The 20,851-nt window shown below is 45.2% G+C and overlaps 1 protein-coding gene across 2 annotated transcripts in view; it reads right to left on the bottom strand.

The window, feature by feature from the left end:
- The window catches only part of SOS1 (SOS Ras/Rac guanine nucleotide exchange factor 1), a 59,900-nt gene extending 51,498 nt beyond the window's left edge, over positions 1-8,402 (bottom strand). The window contains exon 1 of one of the 2 annotated variants that reach the window (XM_048481847.1): positions 7,829-8,402. In XM_048481847.1, the coding sequence (XP_048337804.1) occupies positions 7,829-7,915 (87 nt within the window). In that variant the 5' untranslated portion in view covers positions 7,916-8,402. The remainder of the gene's footprint in view (positions 1-7,828) is intronic. The other variant, XM_048481855.1, reaches the window with a different exon arrangement.
- Positions 8,403-20,851: the final 12,449 nt, after the last annotated feature.

Below are 20,851 nucleotides of genomic sequence, written 5' to 3' on the forward strand. Positions count from 1 at the left end.
ATGTGAGAAAAGTTTATTGTGTGCTGCATCAATGTGGGTGGGTTATCGAGAGAGGTTTTAGAAATGGAAATTTAATACAAAGGAAGTCAGTATTGGGTCAGGGGTCCCAATGACTGGGAAGCATGGAAGGTAAGGTAATATAGGAGTTGGAAGTATTATAGGAGTTGGAGGTATGATTATGCTCAGGCTCTTTCCAAACTTTGTCTCATACCAAGAAACGATGGTGGTGGGGCTAGGAGTCTCCAACATCCAAATGAAGACAAAGGTGATATTTCTCTTTCCAGACTTATCTGTAGCCTCTGATACAATGGACCATTACATTCTGCTAAAACCTCTGGAGATGCAAGTAGGGATTAAAAAGATTTGCTTTGTAATGGTTCATTCTTTTAGAGAAAGGACCAAGACGGTTGCTGTTGGAGTCAAGTTTTCTATTGTGAGGGATCTGTCTTGTGGAGTTCTGTTTAGGCCAGGGATAGGGAACCTGCGGCTCTCCAGATGTTCAGGAACTACAATTCCCATCAGCCCCTACCAGCATGGCCAATTGGCCATGCTGACAGGCTAATGGGAATTGTAGTTCCTGAACATCTGGAGAGCCGCAGGTTCCCTACCCCTGGTTTAGGCTAAGCCTTATCTCCAATGCATCCAATCTCTATATAAAACTATAGGAGAAATCATTTTTGACTTTGAAATAGAATGTAATAAATGTGCTGATAATATCCAGTTCTGCATATTTTTATACAAATTACATAGTGATGGGGAAGTAACTCTGAAACAGTGTCTGACTACTGTAGTTCATGGCTAAGGGGGGGAAAAAAGCTAAAGTGAATTCTGACAAGATTGAGAAGGCCAAGATCCTGAAGGAAAGGGTATTCCCCACTTCTGATGGGATCCAGCTGACTTGGTTATTAGAATGCTTCATTGCTGGAGAAGAAAGCTGATGCAGCTGCAAAAAAGGCACTCTACCAACTCCACTTAGCTTGGAAACCAACCCTCTGTATATACATCTTGCTGACCTGTTGATGTGGATCCATGCTATGGTTAACTAGAGGCAAGATTACATAGCATACTTTACAGGTCTTGGAAACTTGAGCTGGTACAGAATGTGTCCTGACTACTATTGGGTGCTAAGTGGAATGTGCACAACATTCTTTTTCTGCAGCAACGCCATAGAGCAGTGATGGTGAACCTTTTTGAGTCCGAGTGCCCAAACTGCAACCGAAACCCCACTTATTGCAAAGTGCCAACCCGGCAATTTAACCTGAATGCTGAGGTTTTAATTTAGAAAAAAAAGGTTGGCTCCCTCTTCCTCCGCCCCACCCGCTTGAGCAAGGGCCAGCCTGCTCTAGCCTCCAGCAAGTCCCGCGCGCGCTGTTCTGGGCCTCTTTAGCATCTCTGCCTCCTCTGCGCCCCCCTTCAGGCAGCAGCCACCCAGAGCACAGGCCCCAGGCCCGCCAGACAAGTCCTCCCTGCTCACCACAGTGTGCACATGTCGTACTCAGTGGCGAAGGCCAGCCTAGATGTGTGTGTGTGTGTGTGTGTGGGGGGGGTGATTTTCCGCCCCCACATGATGAACTCTGTGTGTGCGTGCCCACAGAGAGGGCTCCGAGTGCCACCTCTGGCACCCGTGCCATAGGTTCGCCATCACTGCCATAGAGTAATTAATAGGTGCAATTGAAGTTTCTAGTTCTCATCTATAAAGTCCTTAAAGGTCATGGCCCCATAACTGCAGGACTGCTTCTCCCTCTATTCTCCATTGTGATAGGTCTATTCATCTGAGCAAAGTCTTCTTAAGGTTCCACCCTGCAAACAGGTAAAATTGCCAACTGCCCCATTCATGCACATCCTCTATGGTGGCTCCTACATTACGAAACCATCTGCCTACCATTTAGCAAAATGTGCAAACCAGAATTGTTCAAGAGGGAATTTTTCTTGTATGAGCAAAGCTGTAGTGTTATGGGTCAGGTCAGGAGGCGATTTCCACTAGGATCAAGTTTTTATTACACTAATTGTCTTACTCTCTTAAACAGAGAAGTTTGCACATACAGTTCTTCTCCCACCCTGTTCTACAATCCAATCCAACTGCATTATTTTATCTAGGAATGTTTGCTGTTAGAGAAAATGTTGTAATAGCTTGTAATCCATTTACTGATGCTATCATATTTTGTAATACATTTAGTGACTGACTGAAAAGTATTGTTTTAATCAAACTTCTAATTCACTTTGAGACTCAATGATAAAGGTGGCCTGTACATGAAAATCATCATGATCAGGAAGCAGACCCAGGCTTGTGATGCAGTCCCAGTTAATAAGCATCATTTTTGGGTTCAAAGTTATTGGAAAGTCTAATTGAAGACAAGCATTAAAATAAGGCTTTTCTACCATCAACAGGATAAGAAACTCAAGATCACAGCCATTGTAGACTCTCAGACAAGCCAGAAGTTCCAAGGACTGCAACAGGTTCAAAGCAGCCGGAAACACACAGGTGTCCACCGAGTGACATTTGCCACCTTAGAGTTGGTGGTTAGCGAGACAGTCTCATTAGGTCATGTAATGGAATTTGCCAGACACCTAAAGCCTGTTCTGAAATCTAGGTCCAGGCAGAAAAATCTCATAATTCTAAAAGGCTATTTATCATCTCCTAGAGGAAAAAGTAGTCAAGCCTATCCAGAGGGATCAGAGGCACTTGGGAATTTATTAAGTTCTTTATTTTCTTTATTTAATTATATTTTTGCCCTGCCTACCTTAGCCGAAGCTGGGTTCAGGATGGCTTACAAAGAAAAAGTCATGGTAATATTAAACAGAAACATCAAAACACAGTCAGTGAAATCCACTTCAAGCTTTCGGGACAGGGCAGATCTTTGAGTGTCCTGGTGAATGTCCTGGGGGCACTGATGTGCGCCCCCTTTATGCTCTCCGTTTACATCTTGGGTCCTGTTAACATCTGAGGGGCTCATCGTTCCCCCTATTGGGAGGGGTTCTTATGGGGGTTTTAACATTGGACACCAGAAATTTTGTATTGAACGCTGTATTTTAATGGGATTTTTAGTATTTACGGCTAATGGAGCCTAATATTTATAATTTGTATTTTGGTTATGTGTTTTTTGTGTTTTTGTTATATTCCATGTTGTGCACTGCCCAGAGCCCTCTGGGGGAGGGGCGGTATATAAAATTGATAATAAATAAATAAATAAATAAATAATTTGGTTCCATAGACTCCAAGTGGAGAGGGAAGGACTAGACTTACATCCTTCCTTAACATTTGTTTTTGCCTTCCTATTACAGGTCTAAAACTTGGGCATGGCCAAAGGTGCAAGCCTAAGAGCCAAAGTATTCTTGGTATGAGGTTTTAGATAATCCACAACTGACTGAGTACCCACTGGGGAGCAAAGTAGAATATCACATCGCAATATGCATAACTAAATTAAATAAAGTACAAAGGACTATTTCCACATTCGTGTATATAACAGAAATATAGGAGATTTCTGTGGTTTGCATCCCACTATGTTCATTATCAAAGAAGGGTACTGTTCTTAACTATTGTAGCAGTTTCAAGGTTTCACAAAAATCCTTGTGGCAATCATAGCTCACTAGAGACTATTAAGCATTTTGATTACCATTAACACAGGCCCTGAACAGCATTAAAGCAGGACTGAGATGGTCAATGCAGGAGAGCTGGTTTTCAAGAGGGGACTCTATGGAGTTCATTTCAAGACTAGTGATAGCAACAGATAACTTGAAGGGGGGTTATGTTGCAAGGATTAATGTTAACAAATCAGGAGTACACTGGCACAGTGTGAAGGAAGAGGCAAGTTTCATCTTTATTTGGGAGAGATGCATCTGGTATCACAGAAGTCAGAACACCTGGAAGGACATGCAAACCCTCTGATAGACTGGATTGAGATGACAAACTCTAAAGGAGGCAGAGTGTCAGGTGCTCAGTACAGTGGCAATGCTTTAACATGCCCACCATGGATCTGGTCACTCCATCTCAGAACAGGAAAGTGAGAACATTTATGATAGTTCCTATATTCAGCAGCAAAGAGCACAAATGCTCTGATACACTTGAGTTCCACTGCCACCCCTCACTGCTCTTCTTTAAACAGTTCCTCTGAGGCCGTTTCTGCACAGTCAAAATACCCTGGGGTGAGCAAGAAAAAAATCCCAGTGAAGTCCACACAGCTCCTGATGCTGACACGGGCCTGTCCCAGTGCTCCCCCTTGATATTTCCCTTACCCTGGGATATTAAAAATCGCCAGTTTGGAGGTTCTTTTGAAAAATCTCAGTGTGACCCTGCTTGTGCCTGCTACCATGCAAAAACCAATTGGGAGCAGGACCACTTTATTTTTCCCACCTAGCCACCTGATCTTCCTGCCTGATGTTCATTCAAACTGCCACTCAAAAACAACAGCCAATCAAGACGAGGGACACCAGGCACGCTCAAACATGCTTCCGAAGTAAATACAGAAGTTTGGCTTGTGTGAAGCAAACTGGAATATTTCCTCCCAGTCCTAACTCTGATCCTGGGAAGAAGCGGGGAGCTGTGCAAAAGAAGAAACAGGGATAAATTAGACGCGGTATGTAAGATCCCGGTTTGAACCTGGTATAATGGAGCCGTGTGGAAACGGACTGAGTATACAATATCAGATTCTCACATGTTTAATACAAAGTTCCAGTTTAGAACACACATAAAATATTCAAACTTATATTACATTTAAAATCTGAATTAGCAGCCTGAGCAAATGGCTTGATTCAGAAACATATCTCAACCATGTAAAGTTACTGTATCTTCTTTATACTCTTGCATTCCCAAGTGTAACTGTTTCGAACAGAATTACCTCTTAAAAGTTTTTTTAAAAGCCCCTCTTACCAACTCTTTTGACTTTATAATTCCACAGTCTTCAGTCACAGTAAGTACATTCTCTCAACAACTGCCTCTCAATATTCCTTCAACTATTGCTCCTTTTCCAGCGCGGAAGGAAATGGACCACAGACAGCATGCAATTGTTGGGAAGCAATGAAAACCCTGCATGCTCCTCTCATGAAGACTGGCTAGCTTTCCAGGTGCAGAAATACATCTTGGATTTAAGAGTGGCATACGTCTACCTTGTCTTTCAAAGCATTTCACTCACTGAAAAAGGAGTTTTTTCAGTACTTCAAAAAAAATTTCAAAAAAAGGAGGGGGGAAGCCCCAACTTTTTCCTCACCCTTCAAAGCTCTAATCTCCCAATGTATTTCGATTACAAGTAATAATGTACACACACAAAAAGATCACATTTTATATAAAACAGAAAACTCCACAGCTATTTTAATGTTTATATTTTTGTATTGTTTTTATACTATTGTATTTGTTATGTTTATACATGTAAGCCGCCTCAAGTCCCTTGGGAGATTGACGGGATAGAAATGCAAAATATAAAATAAATAAATTTGAAAGCTTTTGATTTCACTTCTCAATGAAGACAGTATACCACAGTAGTGAACATTCTGTTATCAAGGCGAGACAACTTATTGTATGTTCTATGATAAAGTATCAAATAAAGCCATTGTGTTAATTTATAGACTGCAATTACAATAATGGAAAATGTAAAGTTGTCACAGATGCAAATTAAAGTGACAGTATTCAGAAGATGACTTGCAAACCCTGGTAAAATTATCAGTGATTAAATCCAGAAAGAGAAAGGGGGAATTTTCACATGAGTGGGGAGAACAGCACATGCTAATGTGGTTGGAAGATCAGAAAGATTGATTCTGTATCAGGCCTTAAAGCTTTCTAGCATAAGTTTTTTCTCCAGCACCCAATGTCAATTATGACAAAGGCGGAGGGGTGTGTGTGTGTGTGTGCGCTTAAAAGGTTCTATTTCTCACTGTATGGAAGAAAGGAGTTATAAATAACAAGATAAACAAAGAGAGAATATATGTTGCTGCAACAAGCACAAGTATATTTTACAATGCTGTCATTTAATTTAAATTCCACAATTAGAATGCATCCCTGAACTAGATCTATCACTTTCTCAACTTAGGTTAAGTTTAAGTGCACAATGCAAGTACCAGGCACCCCACTTCATGCATACTACCTGTAGGAATGTAGAATGTTCGGGCAAAATTAGTTTTCAATTCAAATGAAGACTCTTTAGATTCTGACTAAATTTCATTGTCTTGCTTCAAAATACTGATGCAGAGGTACAAGTTCACATTGAAGAACTTGTAGACCAGATATTAAAATGTTTACCCTCAATAAGGAAATTAAGTGTGTACTGCCCATTCAATATGAAGCTAGGTATTATGGACGTGTTTCATTTCTTACCTCTGCTACTGAACAATATAATCACTGACTCAGTACTTTGGGAGAACTGAAGTCAACTTCATCTACACAATGTAACTTACTTACAACTTGGCTTACGCCCATCAGATAACAGTAACTTGGTTAGGTAAAAACCGTTAACTACAAATGGATCACAGGACCAAGGGATAAATTAAGTTCCAAATCTAAGATCACTTGTCAAGGAGAGATTCCATCCTCATCCCAATTAAGTCCTATGGACTGGATATATCTCAATAATGCTCACGAGCTCTCAAAGCTGCTTATCTATGAATGGAAAGCTTTGGTTTACTTTAAAATTAGCTTAACAACATGAATAGTTTATACCTCTCAAAAGAACAACTCACTTGATGGATTCCTGTGAAACATGAGCTTAGTTACTTAACTCAAAACAGCAGGAACAAAACATACAGATCCAAACAGCTGTAGCAATAGTTAAATAGCAGCCTATTAGTCTGTCTATTGTACATATTATCAAGTTTTCACTGGCTCATTTTACCTCTTTCACATTGTTTATGGTATGTTATGTCTCAGAGTTTTTATTATGTTGTTTAAAGATTTTGTAATCTACTTTGAGTCTCAGCAAGAAAGGCAGACTGCAAATAAAAGTAAATCAATAAACAGTAAAGGGATTTCAGCACAACAGCAAATTACACAAGCCTTCTCTTCATACAAGCAAGTATGCCTGAATGACTCATAATGCTCCAGCTTGAATGTAAAACTCTGTGTAACCTAAAAAATCGCCATCCTACACTAACAATACATTTGCCCAAAATGCAGTATTATCTGAACCATTCTGAAACCGCCCTTTCTTACACCTGGAGCTAACATGACAGTGGCGCTTGAAGTTGTACAAAAGAAAACGCTGCATGGCAGACCCTCATATTCTTTTTAACTGAGCGCTCTCTCATACTAGGTTTTGCATTCCTGCTTCATTTAATTATCATCTTGTAAACTTAATTTACGTACAACTCATGTCTCCCATACACCTGGTACTCACAGTCAGGTCCAGGAACTCGACTTGCTAGAGAACCAATTTTAGAAAGGTTGCTAGGACAGCCACCACCCCAAATCCTCTGCTTCCACAAGTTCTGTTGCCACACTTCCCTCATACTTGTTTTGCCTTCACGATAGCAAGGGTGGGGGGGAGGCAGAAGATTTGGCCTGAGGCCCTTCAATCCTTACCTGCTATACTGACGTTCCAAGGCAATATATCACAGGGAACGACAACATTCATATGCAAATGAAGTTTAAGTGATTAAGTGTCTGAGAAATCAGGAATGCGCCAGTGAATGTTGACAGCCCTACCTCAATGGGAGTATCAGCACTGATCGGGGAATGCCCACATTGATGACCTTATTCTCCGCATACACACAAACGAACAAGGCACCGCACCTCCTTTCCTGCACCTCAGGATCCTTTTTTAGAATCAGCGCCCTTCTGGGGAGGAGGGGCGCCCAGCCACCCCCTCCCCCCCCCTCGGCCCGCAGCGCTCGCTCTCCGCCTCACCTTTTTAAGAGCGGCCACAAGCAGCCCTCGCCACTTGGGCGCATTCTCTTCGCTGAAAAACTCGTACTGTAGCGGCGGCGCCTGCATCCTGCTTGTTCCGTCCCGTCCCCGGTGAGGGGAAACGACGGGAGTCACTCCTGGGGGCGAGCCCGACGTCGTCCCTGGGCCCGGAGAGGTGGCGGCGGCGGGCGACACCCGGAACCTGAGGAGAGCCGAAGCAGCGGGAGCCGCCGGGGGCGGCAGCGGCAGGACCCAGCGTCGCGGGGCGGCGGCGACATCCCTTATTCGGTTACTCGCCGCCCGGCCCGGCCTTGTCTCACTCACCGCCAGAGCCGGTCCGGGAGAAGACACCCGGCATCTTCGCCCGGACACGTCGGGGACTGGGAGGCCACAGACACGGACGTCACCCGGCCAGCGGCACGAGAGCGACGGTTACTCAGGGAGGAGGGGCGGGGTCCCGAGCTTGGCTTTGAACTCTTGGAGTTCTTTCCTTGCCCTGACGGTTACAACCGCCCGCGCGTGCGCAGTTGGCGCGAACCGCAACAGAACATGCGCAGTTCTGATCGTGGTTACTCTCCTCCTCCCCTACCTTTTCTTTTTCTCTTTCCTTTGCTTGGTTTCCCTTTTTTACTCCGCCCCGTTTCCTTCAGCGCGGAAGTGAGAGTCTCAGTGGAAACGTACAGACATTACTAGAGGAAAACCGAGTCCTTGGCTGAAGTGTTTTCATTAGAGGGAGAAGGGGAAAAAATGCTTAATGCTTTTCACAGCGTCCCTTGCGGAGCGGAGAAGGAAGTGGCGGCTTTGGAGTCCGACGCTAGGAGAGTTCAAAAGAAAACAAATGCAGAACTGCCCGTCAAAGGAAGAAGGAGGTGTGTTTTCTACGCAATTGAAAGAATCTCTGCAGAAAGTTTGGAAGTGTCGTATTTTATTACAATAAGAGGAATTTTATCCTGTGTCATCCACGTATGTTAGGGATTTTTACCTGTTCTCTATGAGTGGGTTTCAGGGGGTCCGTGAACCGAACGCAATTTTTCTCCTCCATTTCCTTCCTATTACTTTGGAACGAACAAAATATTTTGTGAGCGAAAAAATACTTAATCTCAAATTATATGTTTAAGGTATTGTTTTACTCCAAAAATGTGTAGGGTGGCATGGGATGCTGCTGCAGATAGGTAACGTTCAGTGATCCCCATTACCTTGTTGCAGAGTCTAGAATGGTTTCATAAAAAGTCCGCTCAAAACAGTTTGACAGGGAAGAGTTCATTCTTGGCTTGGCCATCAGTGAGGCAAATTGTTCAATTCAAGGTCCTGCAATAACTAGTATAGACACTGTTCAGAAACGACCTGCTGTTTTAGCCAAGCTTGTTCTCTGCAAGCGGAGACTGGAGGCGGACATCTATGCGAACTTTTGCAGGCTAAAGTGGCATTAAAGTCGTGTCAATTTCTCTGCAGGTTGAAATCTGAAGATACCTGGGTCTATAATAACAATTTAATAATAATAATAATAATAATAATAATAATAATAATAAGCCTTTATTTGGCAAATAATCATAATACAATAATCATAATACAATAAAAAACCTGAGATAAAAGGTACACAAATACAAAGGTTTAAGATGGAATATAAATTATTGATTGTGCATCACCTCCAGTAAAAATCGTGCTACCAATTCACAAGTTTCATTGTCAGAATTGTCCAGAAGGAAAGGGAGTCTACCTGATTCTCCCATTTCACTAGGTATCCTAGAAAGAATATTGGAATATTTTGATCTGATATTAGCAAATTTAGGGCAGCAAAGCAGTTGATGTTTCAATTTGTTGTTCACCCTTTCGCTCATTTCCAAGTTGTTAAATCTACCACGCAATAAAGCGGAGGGGAAAACATTGAAGCGAGCAAGTGTGAGGGCTCTTCTCTGCATAGGATTAGTCAAAAAATACAAATAGGGAGCCATCCTGTTTTGATATAGGGGTATTGAAAGATGTAAGGGTGAACAAGTTTTCATAGCAGCCCTAATTAAATTAATCCATTCGCTTTCCAACAATTTTTGTTTTAAAAAGTTGTAGGATTCTGAACTAGATAGCGGGAAAAGTGAATCAAGAGATATACCAAGTGATTCAATCTTTCTTTCGATCAGAGAGAACCATGGATTAGCCTTAGTATCAGACAAAAGTAGGTGAATCATTGTGCGAGAAATGCAGGCAAAGCCAAAATTTAAAGGCTCTCAACCAAACCCTATAAACTAATGAATTTTGGCCCAGTTCTAAACAGAGGGCCACATACGGTACACAATTTGGCAGGCCCATAATTTTACGGAAAAATTTGGATTGGACAGTATTCAAGGAATCGTCAACTGCTTGGAGCCAGATAGGTACTCCATAAAGTAACTGCACTTCTATTTTAGAGTTAAAGATTTTTAGTGCTGCTGGGACAAGGGAGTGACCCTTTCCATAAAAGAAGCGTGCAATGGCAGAATAACTGGTGGTAGCAGCTGCAATAGCAGCTTTTTTGTGGGGTAACCAGGAGAGGTTATAAGAAAATGTAATTCCAAGATATTTATATTGGTTAACCTGCTCCACTGGCACTTTATTAATTGTTCAGTTATGTTTTTTGTATTGTTTGGCAAAGATCAAAATCTTGGTCTTTTGATAATTGATGACTAGTCCATTATCTGTACAGTACTGCCCACATCTATTCAGCAGTCGACTAAGTCCAACTTTTGAGCGAGATAGAAGGACGGTATCATCAGCATATAGAAGTATTGGAATATGCCTTGAGCCTAATTTAGGGGCATGGTTGTTAATTTCCAATAAGGCTGATGGAAGGTCACTCAAAAATAAATTGAAAAGGGTTGGTGCTAACACACAGCCTTGCCTCACACCTTTAGAGGTAGAAATAGAATCAGTCATGAGACCTTCATGTGAGCACTTAACTCTGCAGTTTGTGTTGATATAAAGTTGCCTGATTAGAAAAAGAAGTTTATTGTCTATTCCTTGTATAGCCAATTTATTCCAAAGACGTTCTCTAGAGACTGTGTCAAAAGCTGCCTTCAAATCAATGAAGGCAGCTTAAAGTTTGCTTCTTGGACTTTTGGAGTATTTATTAACCAAATGCGTAAGAAGCATAGCATGGTCTAACGTGGATTTCCCCCTCGTGAAGCCTATTTGCTCTGGGCCAATGATGTTCTGATGAATCATCCAGGCCTGTAGTTTGGGTAGAAGTGTCTTTGCATATATTTTCCCAATGACTGATGTCAAACTAATTGGGCTGAAATTGGCAGGATCCGACGGGTCACCTTTTTTATAGATAGGTACAATGACTGCAGATAGCCAAGACTTAGGAATGAGGCCTGAGTCATTGATTTGGGTGAATAGATTGGCCAAAAGAGGTGCCCACCACTCTATATGTGACTTCAGTATCTCTGGAGAAATTGTATTTAGGCCAGAGGCTAGATACCGGGGTCGAATCCCCACTACCGTCTTAGCCAGGTTTCAGAACACAAACTAACCAGGTTTGAGGGACGACCTCCCCATTGCTTGCGTGGCAGATTCCGTTTCTGGCGCTCGTTCTCCCCGTTAATCTGCTTTCCAGCAGGACCTGGTTGCAACTGGCATAGACCCCATTAACATGGTTCAGAGCTGATCTGAGGGGAGGGATGAGGGTTGAAACCCTGACTTGTTTCCTGCCCTGGAGTGTGACACAGAATTTGGGCAACCAATCAGCACTGTGATGCACACGCAGCCTTTCCTTGGTTTCATTTCTGCTTTTGCAATTGCAAGCAGAAGGGGATGCAAACATTAAACATTCAAATGCATAACTTTGAATTGTTCATGGTTTACACAGGTAATGATTAACTGTTTGCACAGTCAAACAGTTAAACGTTAAACTTTTACACGCTGGTTTTTTTTATCACACCCCTACAAGGTACGTTTCCGCAGTGGGAAAAGGTCCTGCCCCATCAAGGCACGCCAGCCAATCAGGGGAGACCAGCAAAGCGAGCTAGCCTGGTAGTGGGGATTGCTAAGAGTTCTGCAACCGGGTGTGTCTGCTGTGTGTTCGCTGCGGTGGGGAGGGAGAAACTCCGATGAAGAGGACACAGTTTCACAATGATCTGCGTGCAAATTTGGATCTGCGTGCAAATTTCAAGTGGGGATTCGACCATAGATGACCTTAAAGTAGGCATGCGGATTTGTACTCCTTTGCTCGCTGACAGTCAGCATCAGTGATGGACACCTTGCCAAGAATGACCTCACTGACTTCAAGAGAAAGGGAAATTATGCAACATTAATTCAACTCAAAGAATTTTGGGGAATTCTGGCGTCCCTTGATACAAGCCTACTGGCAAAGTGAGCTGTAAGACCTCTGGCGATGCAGCTAAACTTGGAAGAATTAGAACTTCAGTATTACCCACATTATCATGGTCTCTTAAGAGGCAAAGAGAAGGACAATGTTTTATTAAAAACAATTCCCCAAAATTGGGACTACCCTTGCTAAATAGAGACTGTTAAAACATGTGCACTGAATCCCCTATGCTATGTGGATTTCATCATCAAGAGAGAGAGGCAGACAGACAGTTTCTTGTTCCCAAAGAGCACTCTTAAAAGAGAGTCAGATCTTACAAAGCTGAAGTTCATTTCTGGTTGCCATCCTTAGGCCACCTTGTCTACAATTATGGTCTTGATTTTTTAACTAGTCCAGCAAAACTGCCCTTAGTGGTAAAGGGGTTCTGTTCTTTATGAAAGGAAGAGGGAAGAGAAGCGATTTGTGTGGTAACATCTCAGCTCTTTTTATACCTAGTTCAGTGAAGCCCAACAGCTACAATCAGTACTACGGAGGATAGTACGTTTTCTTAGAAAATGGAGGTATTGCTGGCACTAGATCAATGAAGCTGGTCAGATGCCAGGATGCCAACCCGATAAGGTTCCCAACTGCCCAGAGTCAGCACTGTCATCTGGGCAGCCATTTGACATGGAACACAACCATATCACAATTGGGAGAGGTAACTAGTATTTCCAACTGTACTGAGAACAAATTCCTAATGCTTGCCTCTCATTGGATATCCCTGTTCCTCTCAGAAAACTATGCAACACATTGCCTCAAGAATTTTTTTAACACACTGGCTATAAGGCAGAGTCTTTAGAATCAATGCACATGTTGTACTTCCCACAAATGAGACTAGAACCCTGCTGTTGCATGCTTTTGTAATGTGCTTTTTTTGAATGTGCAGTCTGTGGTGTGCTTTACAATATGGGTTGTATCACGGGTTATTGCTGGACTGCGACTGAAATTTGAGAGTCAACGCAGGACTCATTGCTAATTTCTGTCCTGTGGCACCACCTTTCAGTTTAATGGGAAAACCAGCTTAATAATTGCCCTCAACTTCAACACCCTGCAAAAAACCTGCCTCATCCCTTCCTGAAGAGATTAAAGGTAAAACAATCCCTTCAGCTGGGAATGGTCCATTGGATATTCACAATGTAGGATCCTTCTCCACTGAAGTCAGGAGGACTGTTCCCAGTCCTTCCAATAAGGAGGCAGGAATAATTTTCTTCAACTTCCTGTTTCCTGGCAGGAGTCACATTCCTCAGTTTGATGACTTTCAATAGAATAATCTACCCTTAACTAACGTGTAACAAGTATTAAATGAGTAATATTCAATAAAAATAGGAAAGAACAAGAGAGGATTGAAGACACTCAGAGATTTAAGTTAACTATCAGAAAATAGCTACAGATCTGTATGTATGGAACAATAGAAGATGATCAGGGAGGGCCAAGATGTCCTCCTGTCTTCAATGGAGAAGGATCCTTCACAGAGAGTATCCAACAGACCGTTCTCCACTGAATCAGGAGGACATCTTGCAGGTGGGACCTCCTGAGCAGTGTCCCTGAAAAAAACTGGTGGGTCATAATATATTCTTCCAACAGATATTGCAGCACCTTTCTACTAAAGGCTGCATCTGCCAAGGAGTAAACATGTAACTTATAGTGTTTCATGAAGATATAGTGGCCCCTGTAGCAACCTTGCAGATTTCTTCCACTGATGCACGATTATTCAGGGCAGCATTCATCACAGAACTTCTAATTGAGTGTGCAGTGGTGCCTGGTGGAATCTGTAATTTCTGCTCTCTACAAGCCTCTGAGATGCATGCCTTCAAGGTGGAATTAATGGAAACCTTGGACATATTTCCAAACACCCCCTGCCCACCATTAGTTGTACTAACAGAAATGAATAAAGATTGCAATTTTCTAAGCTCCTGAGTCCTCCTGAGAACAACCTTGGTGGCTCTACTGACAACTAGGGTGTGCCATGCCTTTTCCTTAGGGTGAGGACACAAGGAAGGTAAAGAAAACTCCTGAGCTAAATGGAACCTGCTGGCGGCTTTAGGTTTGACAGTCAGGTCTGTGCATAATACAGCCTTGCCCCTGTGGATGATATAGCACTCTGGTTGAATTGACAGGGCTCCCAGCTTAGAAACCCTGTGGCTGAGGTGATGGCCACCAAGAACAAAGTCTTCATCCTCAGCCACTTTAAAGAGATATGTTTGATTGGCTTAAAGGATGGGTCTGGTTAAGGCTGAGAGCACTGTGTGAAGATTCCAGGTTGGAAATCTGTGGTATTGTGACAGGTTTAACTGTGCAACTCCCTTCAAGAACTTCAAGATGTGTGGATGTTGAGAGACAGGGTTGCCTTTATAGGCTGGTAACATAGTTGCCAGGGCAGCCACCTGTCTTCTTAAGGTGGATGATTTGAACCCTGAGGTATAGCCATCCTGTAACAATTGCAGAATAGAGGCAATATTCAGCCTTTTCAGATTTATGCATTTCTAGAGGACCATCTGGCGGACGCCTTCCATATCGAGTTATAAATTCTAATGGAAGCAGGGCATCCGGCAGCCTGGATAGTGTTCACCACCTCTGGGGATTATCTCATATGATGAAGCTTTGACCTCTTAATTTCCAGGTGGTTAGATGATACCAGTGAGGTTGAGGGTGCAGGATAGGGCCTTGATGGAGAAGGTCCAGATCTGTTGGGGAGGCTGTTTCCCGACCAGCGGAAGAGCAGAGCATTGAAGTCGCTGTCAAGCCGGCCCGGCTGGGTGTTTAGGTTGAGGGGACACTAGGCACTAGGACCCAATGGGAGCATTCTGCAAGGAAGGTGGTCCTGGAAGTGGTGGTGGATGAATTAAAAAATCTGAGATCTTTTGCTGAGACAGAGTATAGGCTCTGTTCATCAGACCATTCCCCTTCAGGATCAGATAATATTGCCCTTTCAATTCTCAAATCCCTCTGCTTTTCCAAGCCTATTCCCCAGAGCCCTTTTGTAAGGAATTCCATAGACGCAGAAATAAAAGGCTTTGGGAGTAAAAGTCCATTTATTAAGACATCTTAGAAAGCTCAAGTACACGCAGTGGCAGGAATGACACTTCCCGCCAGAAGCACAGGTTATAATACCAGTCACCCCATCCCCCCTTCCTGCTTCCCATGGGAACAGAACTACATCTCCAGCACTTAGAGATAAAGTCCTCCGCCCGATGCATCCTGGCCATATGTCCTTGGGCTGTGGGAGATGCACTCAAAGGACACTTCACCATCCAACACTATTGAATCCCTTTACACTCCTGCCTCCCCTAAAGAAGGCCCCCTTCCCCCAGGTTTGTCGCGGAAGAGGCGGTGGAAAGCTTAACTTAATATGTGGGGGGGGCTTCAATGTTTTCGGAATAGACCCATTGATTATACCCAGAGGAATATCCCACCCAAGAAACTAAATATTGCAAGCGTTCGCGATTAAAGCCCGAGAGTCAGGACCAAGCGTCAATTTAGACAGGTACTTGTAGCCATCAATAATAGTCGGTGAGGGCCTCTCGGCCCGAGTCGTACCAGAGCATGGGCAGGAGCCTCCTTGAAACAACTGGAATGAAGACAGGATGGAATGTTACACTAAGAGTTAGAGCAAATCTAAGGCAGTGACATCATTAATCACGCTGAAAGTAATTTGAAAGGGTCCCACAAATCTCTTGCCAAGTTTGGAAGAATTTATGCACGTCCCTGAGATTTTTTGTGAATAAAATACACCAGGAGCCCACATGAAATCCCGGTGTTTATCGCTTACCAGTTTTGGGAGTCCTTTGCTTGTTGTAAAAGTGATTTGGACCGACTTCATCCCTCGACTAGGATAAAATCCATTATTGAAATTCACCAGGGTCAAAGGCAGCTGCGGGTAGTTGTGCTTGGTGAGGAAGGGAAGCGACCAGACACAATAATTTCAAAGGGGGGTTTTCTTAGTACTACTATGAACCGCATTGTTGTAGTACTCCATAAGCGGAATAAGCTTCAGCGTAATTGTCTTGGTGGTGGTAGTTGGTGTAACAAGCAGTAAATACTGCTCTAGGTTCTGTTAAGTTCTCTCCGTCTCGCCCGTCACTTTGAGCGTGGTAGAAGCTGGCGGCGGCAGTGACTAACAACTAAAAAGCGCTTTCCAGAACTTTGGGATGGGTGGGGCCTTGGTCTGAGACCACTATACTTAGTGGAATAGGCGGTAAACATGTTGAATAAACAGCCGTGCCAACTTAGAGGCCGGAGGATGGAAGCACATGGAATAAAATGGGCTTGCTTAGAATAAGTCTACCACCACCCACTTAAACGTGTTGCCATGACTTTCGGGCAAATCTGTAATGAAATCCCATGGAGATGACTTCCAAGGCGAAGCTACCGGGAAGTTGCAATAGTCCATGGGGCTTTCGGGATAGTTTTGGCTTCTGCACAAACCGAGCAGCCTTTAATGTAATACCTCAATGTCTTTGCGCGTGCGCCCGCAGAACTGCCCGGCCCGGGGCCAAGTGGAGTTTTCAAAGAAAGCCAAAATGCCCCAGCCGAGGCGGGCATGGTGGCGAAACTTCAGAACCTGCTTGGAGGCGCGTACCAGCATTCCCCCTCATGTCCATTCTCCAAAGCGCGGTTGGGGTCCCTTACGGCCCGGCTGGAGCAGAACGCAGCCCGCCTCGCAATTCCCGCAGGGGAAAGGAGGAGGCGAGACTGGGAGCGAGAGTGAGGAGGAGAAGTGGGCGTTTGGTCAGTGACCTTGGCCCAACCGGGAGGAAAGAACACAGTCGCGTGGAATGTCACCGTAAGGCAGCTCACCCCCCCTCCCAATTGGCGGTAGCGTCAGCCAGTTTGTTGTTGGTTTTCCCAGGGAAAAATGGACTGTAAAGAGAAGCGAGAAAAGAAGTCGGCCCAGCAGAGTTTGTTTTGCGGACACTTGGAAGTGGAAAGAGCTGCCAGGTTTTATGATCCGACCAAACTTGAAAGGGATGTTTAGCCCCTCCAGCCAGTGAAAGCCAAGTGGAGAGTGCTGCTTTGATGGCGCGGTCTCTTTGTCACCTACAGTCCAGTTGAGTTCGGCACCAGAGAATTTTTTAGACAAATAAGCACCGCGGAACCAGTCTACCATCTTTTATTTTTTTTTTCTGCAACAGGGCTGCCCCAAGTGCTTTGTCCGAGGCGTCCCGTGAACTAAGCGGAGATCCGGGTCAGGAGGTGCTTTAGGATAGGTTGCGGTGGTAGCGCCAGATTTTAATAGTTCAAAGGCTGTTTGACATTTTTTTCAGACCAGAAAGGGGCCCCGGGCTTGGCGGACGGTGGATCCTTACCCTTAGTGCGTAAGAGAGGTCTGTGAGAGGAGAGAGTCAGTTCAGCAAATTGGGGTATAAATCCGCGATGAAATTAGCAAAGAAACCAAAGCGACTGGAGTTCGCTGCGGTTGGTGGGGCAGGCCATTGGAGGACTGCGTCAATTTTAGCAGGATCCATTTTTAAGCCCTCGGTGAGATCGGTAACCAAATGAGTCAATGGAGTCACAGTGAAAAGCAGCATTTGGAAGTTTGGCAAGAGAGTTGTCAAACAGCGTTTAGCACCTCTCGAACCAATATTTCATGCTCTTCTATGCGTTTGAGTAGAATTAAAAAGCGTCATCTAAGTATACAACAGCTCCCTTGTACAGTAAATCGCGACTTCATTAATAAAGAACCATGAAAGCCAGAGGCCCACTTAACCCGAATGGCATTGTGCGTATTCAAACTGTCAAACTTTGTGTTAAGCGCGGTCAGGTGTTCATATCCTTCAGCAATTCTGACTCTGTGGTAAGCTTCTCTCAAGTCCAATTTAGTAAAATGCGTCCTTTGCCGGAGTGCGTCTAAAGGTCCTTGATCAAGGCAAAGGATATTTGTTGGACAGGAGACCGCTGTTGAACCTCGATAATCTGTGCCAAGTAGCTTAAGGGCCATCTTTCTTTGACAGAGCAAAGCGGAACGGCGTGTTATTAGTGTTTGGTAGCCGCCCGATATAAGAAACCCTTGAGAGCAAGGTTCTTGTCTAAGAAGGCCGCAGAAGTTCCTTCTCCTCCTAGGACTCATCACGGTGAATTCTACCTTGGGTAGTTCGCCCCTGGTTGTATGACAATTTACAGTCAGTGTCTCTGTGGGGTGGCAACTGATCACATTCCTGCTCCTGAAAAAACTCTGGCTAGATCTTGATAGCCAGATTGGGATGCCAATAGAATCGGGAGACAATCACTGGGAAGCCAGAGAGGGGTGTGTCGGGAGGCGTTAGGTTTTTTCTTCCCAATTCATGTGTTCACGCAGAGGGAGGGTCAGTGAATTCTAGGATCCTTTCTTTCCAAATGAATTTTTTGGTTCGTAACAACAACCAAGGCATGCCCAAAACTGAGTGTTTGGCCACTGGTAAATGGAAACTAATTTTCTCCCAATGAGACCCGGTATAGCGAGGAGGAGAACCGGCTGTGTGTTTTGAACTGGGCGGTCCAGCCGTTTCGAGGGGAGCTGCCGTCCATTTGGAGTGAATGGTATGGGGCTTAGCCAGTGGAATTGGTCCAGACCTGACTCCTCTGCCACCTGGGGCGCATTAAGCAGTGGGGCAGCGGAATCCCACAAGGGCGAGGCTTTATAATCACGAAAGTGTGTTCATGAGGGTTGGCCGAAATGCTTGAACAGTAATGGGAAGCGCTGCCTTCACTCCACGCGTCAGAGTGGGCCCATGTCCATGGGGGGCTGAAGAAAGGCAAATAGCTGCTTCCCCCTCCCACTCTGGGTGTAGCCGGTCACGCTTTAGACCCAGCCAGTGGGAGAAGCTGACCCTGTTTCCTCTTGCGTGGTGGTTTGGCAGGCGGGTCTTGTGAGCTAGGAGTGGGTGGTTTTGTTTCTTGGGACAGTTGGCGGCTAGATGACCTACCAGCCCTCGCGAGTAGAATTACAACCAGAGTCGGCGGCAGTGATCCGGGAGGAGAATTAGTTTCGGTAGGGCGGCTGGGCTTGACTTGAGTGGACACAGTAGTGGTTTAGAGCGTGGGAAGTGACCTCCTTGGCAGCGATATTCCAAGCAGGCGCCACTTGGGACCCCAACTGGATCCAATCCGCCAATGATGCAGGGGCCAGGTAAAAACACACCGTTTCAAGTAGCTTGCTGTCCACAGCATCCGAGAATGCATTTCATGCGTTCCAGGCCACTCAGGAGGAAGTCGAGCAGCCCATGCCTGAAAATTCACCGGACAAATTCTGCAAGCGAGGCGGTTACCTTGCTGGATGGTTTTGATGGTCGCGGATAAGCTTCATTCACCGGCGCCCTGGATCTTAATGGCGCTCTTAAAGCTTGGAGGAATCGCGGGCACTGTCGCGAGAGTCCTCATCCTGTAAATCCCAAAACAGTCCGCGAACCAGTCGGCTGCTGCCCCATCCAGGACGAGCCGATGTCCATTATTTTCAGCGTTCAGACCCGGTATAGATCATCATAGTCTTCCAAGTGTGCATTGGTTGCAAGATGAAGTAGGAAGTTTGGAAGCCGGTCCCATCAAAGCGAGGCTGGTATCGGTGATAAGTAGCCCGTTCGGCGGCTCTTGGTGCCTGCTGGGGAGGTGGTTAGCGGGTTGACGGGTTGGAGCAGGCAGCTGTTATGCAGGGGCGAATCCGAGCGCTGGCGGTGCAGCTGGCGTTTGGGTGGCAGGACCAGTGCGGTATTGGCCCCTAGGCGCCCGGCATGATCAATAACATAAGAACTCCAACTTGGGGCTTCCGGTCTGCTGCCTCCTTGGTTCCCTCTCCAAGCGCAGCCAGATCCCACTCTCCTTGCGAGGCAATTACATCCTGAATTAGCATGCAAAGCAGCCTTTTCTGGTTCAATTTAGCCAGTTAAGGTCCCGTTTAAAATTCCAGTGAGCTCACTTTTGCGTCGCATGGGACCTGAGCGCTTCAGCGTTACCGTTGTAAATCAGTCTGGAGTGTTCCAGGACTTTATCATGGACACAGTCGATTCTGGGCATATTGGCCAATGCGTTGGAAGCGTCTTTGTACGGTCAACTTCGAGCTGGACTTCTTTGCGTTGCTGTTCCCGGTCCCTCTGCGGGTTTTAGCTCTTGCTGCAACTGTTACCCGCTCTCCTCCCATAGCTGGCGTTCCGGTTCCCATGCGCTTGGGCTTCTCGCAGTCCACTTCTCATCCCAGTCCTCCCTCGATGGAGAGGAAGCGGTCTGGCTAGGAGCGCGGGCTTTCGCCGGACTCTTACCGATGCGTCTAGGCGAGGCATCCCGGAGACACCGTAGCCGCCCGCCCAGCCACGGTGGCTCCCGAGGCACCTCAGGTGTGATGCAGCTGGCCGAGATGGGGGGGGTCGATTGGGGAGGCCCGAACGGATACCCCTCCCAATTCCAGGTTGTCCGGTGTCCTTTGGGCCAGACTGATGCTGTGCCGATTGGTTCTTTAGAACATCCGCAAATACGAGTCAGAATCGTTCAATGGACTCCTAAGGTTGCCGCATGAAGGTGGTCAAACCCGTCTCCTCCGTGACGGAGTTGCATCTGGGTTTGTAATCCCAGCGAAAGCGGGTAGAATCCGATCCTGGCTTCGATCCGCCAGACAGCTAAGCGACTCATAGTGGGTGTCCGTCCCGTTCCAGCGGAGTAAAGGAAGGCTTCGTGCTGATCACGAGGGGCTGGGGAAGAGCCACCAGCGAGGCCGTTCT

Source organism: Sphaerodactylus townsendi, linkage group LG01 (assembly GCF_021028975.2).
Source record: "Sphaerodactylus townsendi isolate TG3544 linkage group LG01, MPM_Stown_v2.3, whole genome shotgun sequence".
Taxonomy (NCBI): domain Eukaryota; kingdom Metazoa; phylum Chordata; class Lepidosauria; order Squamata; family Sphaerodactylidae; genus Sphaerodactylus; species Sphaerodactylus townsendi.